The sequence below is a fragment of the Quercus suber genome, unplaced genomic scaffold (assembly GCF_002906115.3).
Source record: "Quercus suber isolate HL8 unplaced genomic scaffold, Cork oak 2.0 scaffold_45, whole genome shotgun sequence".
In the NCBI taxonomy this organism is placed as follows: Eukaryota; Viridiplantae; Streptophyta; class Magnoliopsida; order Fagales; family Fagaceae; genus Quercus; species Quercus suber.
In genome coordinates this window covers 1331267-1339361 of record NW_027069510.1, presented here as the reverse complement: position 1 = coordinate 1339361, position 8095 = coordinate 1331267, and the positions used below count along the sequence as shown (strand labels likewise).

General features: G+C 32.3%; 1 protein-coding gene across 1 annotated transcript; it reads right to left on the bottom strand.

The window, feature by feature from the left end:
- Window positions 1-478: 478 nt before the first annotated feature.
- On the bottom strand, window positions 479-5140 carry LOC112019559 (putative transcription factor bHLH107). Its single transcript, XM_024052079.2, has 2 exons — window positions 4244-5140; window positions 479-1193 (listed from the first exon to the last, which is right to left on the bottom strand). Exons 1-2 carry the CDS (start codon window positions 4583-4585, stop codon window positions 720-722), a joined length of 816 nt encoding a protein of 271 aa, XP_023907847.1. The 5' UTR covers window positions 4586-5140; the 3' UTR covers window positions 479-719.
- Between the last annotated feature and the right edge of the window lie 2955 nt (window positions 5141-8095).

The following is an 8095-nucleotide window of genomic DNA, read 5'->3' as shown; positions in this document are numbered from 1 at the left end:
AAATGATGTGGTAAAATAATAAAGTAGGTCTTTGATATGGTAAAATGGCAAAAATTTTAACTCCGCTATGTTCCATACTTACATATGTTTCTTTTTAATTAGTTTGTCACTGATAGGAACAAAATAAGTTTATGACATTGTTAAAATAATATGAAAACGAAATTCCTAAAATACTTTTAGTTTTGTTACTATAAAGTTCATTTAAACTTTTTATTTGAACCCAAAACTCTCAAACCTGTATCCTCTACGCTCTACCCTATGTTATATATATATATATATATATTCTTCTCTATATGAAGCATAATATAAGTATATACTTATTTTTTTCCAAAAAATGCACGGACAAGACTGTCAATTAATATTTTTTTTGTAGATAGAATTCTCAACAAAGTGTAATTTAAAAAATTGTAAATTACACCAGCTTCTCTTAAGATTATATGACACTTTCCCATAAGATTCATATAAATGCGACAGATAATAACCCAAAGACGCTACTAAATTCTCTCAACTGATTCCAATGTCTGTTGGCGGTGTTATGTCATACAATACGTAAAAGCATTTAGGAGTTTTTAACCTTTCCATACTATGTTTGTGATTACAGAGATGGAATCAATATATATGATGACTACTAGAAGCATTAGAAGATGCTTCATTATTGGCCATTTGAGGTACTGTTTCTCAATACAGGATTACTCAATAATGGTATATCTGCGTTTTCATCATGAAGATGAACATGAGGTATCAAAGCAAGTGGTCCTTCGCCTTTTGCTTGGGAGTGTTCTTGGTGAGTATTCTGGTAAGGCAGAAGCAGCAGCAGCTTTCTCCAGTACAGAATTCAGGGCCTCATGAACACTATTTGCAATACCTTGGCTGTCAATATTTTCACCTTGGCAGCAAGTGTAAACAAACGCATTCTTCACTCTGCTTCCCAAGGTTGATATTTCCGACTTCACCAACTCAATTTGAAGATTATCAATAGCTTGTCTTAGATCAGAGAGAAGCTGGGGTCGGTAATCACAGCAGAGAGATGCCCTGTAAGACACTGCACCATCTTCTGCTCCATCATCACATTGTTCAACTTTTACTTCATCATCATCCATTGGAATGAGAAAGCCTTGGCTTTCTTCACATGCAGTCTTCTTCAATTCGTTCACTCGGCTGATTACTTCGGCAAGCAATGTAGCTTTGTCCATCTAGAGGAAGGAATATATCAATTCAAAGTGACCATCTACTTGTATAAAAAGGAAAACGAACATTTATAAGAGAACAAAGTTACTTTAATTTGTGGTCAATAGCCTGCTAATTGTATATACTTGTTGGACCCAACTACTACTATATGCAGCTAAATTTGTTGATATACTGCTAAAGGAACTTGGCAGTACCATCAACACATGTCTTCTCTAACAATGTTATCAGCAATTTATCAAGAAACTGTCACCAACAAAATTAATAAACTCTTAATGAAATTATTGTATACCTATCAATCAGTACACTTAAGTTGACTGCAATTCAGAGAAATATATATATCTGTTACTTTGTCGAGTAACGTGTTAAGATGAAACCTTTGACTTGGTCAATTTCAGCAAGCCCGGTGATAATCACTTAATAAGCAAAGAAAAAAAAAAACTTTTAGGCTTTACTAAAGAAAGTTTATTTGGTTATCAAACAAAGAAAAAAGATTAGTAACAATCTTGTACTTCTTCCGTTTCAATTCGTTTGTCCTATTTGAGAAGTCATAGGTTTTAAAAGAACATTATTTATTATCTTGTCTACTTTATAAAAAGGTATATGTTTACAAAACTACCCTTAAATCTATTTATCAATTTTTTTTTAAGAGTTATTCTTAATGAGACAATTAAAAAGGTGTCCTAATTAAATTGATTTTTTAAAATATTTACTAGTTTTCTTTTCAAATAGTTTTGAAAATAAATTAGGGGTATAATAGAAACATTAGTAAATTAATTACTTTTATTTTAGAAACATAACAATATTTTAAAACATTTCAAAATAACAAACTGAAACGGAGAGAATAAGAATAAAAAATGTGATTGTTGTTTCTTCACGCAGAAGTTTTTTTATTTATTTTTTGGTAAAATCCACGCATAAGTTAGTGGCTTGATTACGTTACTATAAATGATAAAATATCATAAAATAAATTAAGCAACACATACCTAAGCCTTATAGTAATACTCAAAGACTAAGAGTAAAGGCACCCGTAACCCAACAGCTGGCACTGTCCCCACCATTTATTCATGCTCATCCTCGAGTCACTACCAATATAATATATATATATATATATATCTATAAAGGTGTGTGTGTGACGTTCTTGCTGACAATATGGTATGAAGAGAGAAAATAAATCTCTAGTAATTCTTATAAATCATCGGTTGCTTGGATATACTTATGGTTAAAACCCATAAGATTATTGATAAATTTTCACTTGTCCCAAAAGCCTAGATTACAGACTAACACATAAAAAAATTTCACTTGTCTGGACTGTTTAAGTTGTTAAAAAACAGAAAATTTAATTACCTCATTATTATTTTAACAATTATTAAAAAAAAAAAAAAAGAACTAGCATGAAACAGTGCTCAACAGTCTAAGTGAGCCAACCAAAAGGCAAATAATTATCACAATGGTTTCGGCACCAAATAGTAAAACATTCCATTTCTTCTGTTGCACATGATGCGCATAGACAAGAACATTATTAATTGACCACTTGCTTTGGGAAAAATTCTTCAATAATTCAAGACCAAATCATACCTATTTGATAGAGAAGCCTGCACGATAGCCACACTCACTTATCCAGAACTATGAACACTGTACAGATTACGTATATGGAAAGGAAACTAGGGCAACTGAAGTGCATTTATTTAGTAATTTATGAGTGACTTACAGGTTCAGGTTGGGACTGTAAAAAAAATGTTGAATTGTCAAGAAGTATAGCATACTTTAACTGCTACGATTAATGTCCTAGTTTTAAGTTTTGATGTCATGAATGTTATATTATATAAAGATGATGAATCAAGAAGTTGACTTAACAACTCCTAGATCTAGAGTTGACAATCCAAAAGCACCAATGATTGGATGAGAAATAAACTAATTTCAATAATGGACATCATCTTGGCGGAATATGCGCTTGTTGCATAATAGTATAACTTTGGATCTCCAATTTTATTTCAAGTAAACAAAAACCAAAAATATTATAACACGTAAGAGACCCAATATAATATTGAAAGCCTTAGGCTCCTTGAGACACGATGTTTAGCGGCTTCTCGAAAAATCATAGACGGAATCTGTCTGAATTTATTAGAAAAATGTACATCATCCCAGTAAAATACACAGAAGCTAAAAATCTAGACTCTCCATAGCTCCAACTGACAATCTGCTTGCTAATTCAAATTTACATTTGTTATATGAAGAAAAGTATGTTTAATCTGTTGAATATCCATAACCAGTCCAAAAACTTAACTTGGTTTTTAGTGTTGTCGTTAAAGGAAAGCGTTGGAAAATAAACATAAAATGCTATTTACTATCATCTAGGCCTAACAATTTTCCACAAAATAATTTTAAACCTCAACTTAGTTGCTTCTGAAATGGAAAGGGAATTGAAATATATAAAAGGTTAGAGTTATCTTTCATTTCCTGAATCAACAGCTGTGGTATGAATACCTGGATTGTATCGTCACACCCTTTACGACATAAGATTTAAAATTCTTTTCTTTCTATGGAAAGAGGGCAAAAAGAAAAAAAAGAAAAAAAAAAGTATAGCAATTCCAAGAGGCTCAGTTGGTGAAAATCTTGTTTCGTCGCTCACGTTTGAATAATGAAATATGAAACACTCAGCATGACCATCTTTCTTTTTTCCTATCTGTTCTCAGGCACAATATGGGGTATGCATATCTAATTAACACTTCAAAACATAAGATACCTAATCTTCATGATTCATTTATCAAATTAAACTCCCTAATTTTGGTGAATACTAGATAGCTTATTAAGTTCATCAAGATAATCTGAAGAATTTCATTTATTTTTACTCAATCTTGGTAATTTTTGAAGTTCAACCATTTATATGAATATGCAAATCAATTACCCAACAATCACATAAAATAGAGAGACAAAACAAACTGACTAGTGTCTAGCTAGTACTACTACGATCACTGATTATGAGCCACACGATTAATATATATGCTCTAGTTCTATTATTGATTATAAGGAACCAACAAACAAAAATTAAATTTACCTTATCAGTGCAAGGCACAAGGGTGCGAAGAGTAGTAAGATGAGCATTGATTCTCTCTCTCCTCCTCCTCTCTGCCTCACTGTGACTCTTCAAAGCCGCCAAAGCCTTGGCCTCCGACACCCCTTTCTTCCCAACTCTTGCCGGAGCTTTCACAAGCTCTCCTTTCTCGCTATCCAAAACCAAAGAGTGAGACAGCGCAGACCCGCCTCGCAAAACCCCATTAAACCCTCCTAGACTATTCGAGGACGGATCGAACAGCCTCTGAAACTCAGGACCGAATGAAGGGTTTTGGTTATTATAAACATATGAAGAATTTTTCGAGTTATAAGAGTAGGAACCCATTTATATGCCAAAGTTCTTTTTTTTGATAGAAAGTTTATATAGAGTACTGTATTCTACTATGAACCAAAGCTGGAAGCTATTAGACCAGGTGGGCGAGTTGTGGGGGAGAACCAGAAAGAGAGCTTTGAGCTTATTGGACAAGCTTTGTCGCTGATCAGTGTGCTCGTTGTGTTCGTGGTGGTTGTTGTTGTTGTTGTTGTCGTCTTCGTCGTTGTTGTTGTGGGTTTGGTCATACCTTCCATTAAAGCTAGAGGACAAGGCTGGGGGCTTGTGAGGTTGAAGATCAATGAGAAAACATTTTTACATATTTTTTCATTTTCGCTTCTATATGGGGTTGAACTCGAGCATTTCGAGGTGAGAAGAAGACAGGGTTTTTGGGAACCGAGAGCAAGGAGAGAGAAAGAGAGAGAGAGTTTTGAAGTATGTTCAAGAACAAGAGAGAGTTTGACAAAGTTTGGGGAAGAAAACCAGACGCAAAGAAATGAGCAACAGTGATTTGAGAGATGAAGGAGACACACAAATTTTACTCTTACATTTTATGACCATATTAATAGAACTAATTCTGAACTTATGATTTTCAATAATTTACTATGTGAAGTAGCTGTTACTGTTAGTGTATTAACACAGCCAATGATCTTTTAAGTCTCTCTTTACACGTCTTTCTTTATATATAGATAGTCAAATAGTAATTTTTGGTGTACTCAACGAAACGTTCAGGATTCTTTTTTTTTTTTTTTAACGAAGAGACGTTCTGGATTTGGCAACCACAGGTTTGGCTTACCTCGTACTTTTTTAATTAAAGATTCCTTTTAATTTTAAATATACAATAATAAATACTAGTAAGTTTTAATATTTACATTTTATTTAGTTATTAGTGGGTAAAATGACACTTTCTCATTAAAATATAAGTAAGTCATACTTGACAATCACCACTCTTCCATTTAAAATGTATAAAATAAAAAATAGATTAACATTGATAAAGAAACTATTAGTTGGTTTTAAAAAAAAAAAATTAAAATTAGTCTATGAATCTAATAAGGAATAAGTTTTATATAGAGGTAATATCAATATAAAGAATGCGGTTTAGTTTGATCAGACTTAATAAAATATATATACATATCTGGACTTTAGTTGGGATTGGTTTATCATCTGACTGAATATATATTATAATGACTCAAAATATTATTATTCTTAGGCAACATTGAAATTTTCATAATATTAATATTAGTAATGTTACGAATATTCAAATTATTGAACGTCATTATTTATATATAAGAGAGGGGGGGGGGGGGGGGGGGGGTTCCGTAATTTAACTATCAAAAATTTTATTAATTAAATTAATTTGAACCACTTCTTTTTCTCTTTTCTTATTTCTCCGATATTTTTTTTTTTCGCCCCCTTTTTGCTACATATTTTATGGGACCAGCTCTAAAAAGACGTAGAAACAAAGAATGTTAACAACTTAACATCAATTACTAAACTGAGCAATCAATAGTTCTAAGTTCATTCAAATCCTCACTCCTCACGCATTACAGGTTCAAAATTCAAGCTCAACTAAGTAATCAATTCTCAATTCCTTCTTAGAAAAACTAAGAATACGTTTGGTACACTGTAATAGCTCCTGTAATAGAATAGTTATTCATATATAATATCAATTTAGTCATTTAGTTGCATCTTTATTACATGGATTAGTTATTACATTGGAATAACTATTCTTTAAATTAAAGAATAACTATTCCTTTTTTAAATGGAGGTAATAGTTATTCCTTAGTGTATATAATAGGTTTTAAAATTAATATATTTTCAAAAATATAAAATTTCCTTATACATCATTTTTTACAAGTTTTTCATATGTAACAACCGAACTTATAAATAGTAATAGTTATTCCATTACAACGTCTTCTATTCTTAGTAATAAATATTACTATTACTAATGTAATCTATATTCAGTATACCAAACGTACCCTTAGTGGTAGACCCATATTACAACTAATAAAAATTTGTCATATCAACAGTTTGTAAAAATGTTGTAAAATAGTTTGTGTCTTTAGCATTACTTTATGAGGTAGAGTAATGCAATAGACACAAACTATTTTACAACATTTTTATAAACTGCTGTTGTGGCTTTAATAATTTTCAAATAATCATTAATAAACATAAATGTGATGTTAGTGGTAGGCCCATATTAGAACTAATAAGAATTTGTCATATCAGCAGTTTGTAAAAATGTTGTAAAATAGTTTGTGGCTGTAGCATTACTCATTCTCATATACAAAATGTTATTGCACTTTATTTTTTCTTTTAAGGAAAAAATGTTATTGTGCTTGAAAGTTGAAACAGTGTTTAAACAATTTTTTTAAAATCAATTTTGTTTGTGTTTAGGGCCGTAAATGAACCAAGCCGATTATTAACAACTCGAGTTCGGCTCAATGAAAAACTTGTTCATGTTTGTTTGTTTATAAATAAGCCAAACTTAAGCCTTAATTTTAGGCTTGTTTAATAAACAAGCTGAGCCCAAGCAAAAAAATTTGTTCATGAACAAGCTCGTGAGCTAACAAATTTGATACAATACAATTCAAGTATAGACTCATTTATAAGCTTATATGTATTAGCTAAATATGCTCATTACATATATCTTAATAATGACATGACTAACATGGGACCACTACCCATTACCTTAATATTTTTCTTCCATCTAAACTGACGAAGAACCACTTTAGACTATAGTTACTGTAAGAACCAAATTTGAACTCTCAGCCCAAGAGGTATATGGACTTAGGCCCAAAAAACCCAAAAAAATAAATTTGTAGAGAATGGGTTGGAAAACTGGGTTTTAATAAATTAAGCAGCAAATAGACAAATCTTGATGACGAAGAAAGGAAGATAACAAATTTACACTAAGGAAAAATATCATTGGCAATGTTCGAGGAGACTGGTTCATATAAATTACTATTACTTTTGAAGCTTGATTACAAGTTTGCTTCCTAATCGCTATAGTGTTTCTCTTCTTTTTTCCGATCACCCTTTCCTTAGGGGTTCCTTACATTATATATCTCCCCTTGATTGATTGTGGCCTTCCATTTATTGATCATCTGGGTTATTACTTGAGTGCTTGTCCCATGGACATCCTTTCTGACTTTCTGTGAGTTGGAATAGCCTAGGCATCACTGTTAAGGGGTCTTTTCCACATAAATATGGCCAGAAAGTTAGCTGCAAAGCATTTAATGCGGTGGCAGCAGCTTTTCCTAAGTACCTTTGAGCCTCCTGCCCTCTTGCACATTCATAATATACATCCCCATCAGTGGAACCTCCTGGAAGGTCACTCTAGTCGACAGGGTATATCTTCGATCAGTGCCCTGTTCATTTAAGAAGATACTCCTCCTCGGACCACCTTCCCAACTTTTCTACTTGCACCTTACTCATGGGATTCTAAGCTTAACGCCCTCATTACTGTTTATCCATCTTCGGACCAATCAACGTCCTCGGACAGAGCCCAAGGCCCAATATACA

What these genes read in the sequence shown, in the direction of transcription:
- LOC112019559 (XM_024052079.2), bottom strand. Translation starts at nt 4,585, where the DNA reads ATGGGTTCCTACTCTTATAACTCGAAAAATTCTTCATATGTTTATAAT. An exon ending in TTGTGCCTTGCACTGATAAG is followed by an intron (nt 1,194 to 4,243) that starts GTAAATTTAATT and finishes TCCTTCCTCTAG; the next exon opens with ATGGACAAAGCTACATTGCT.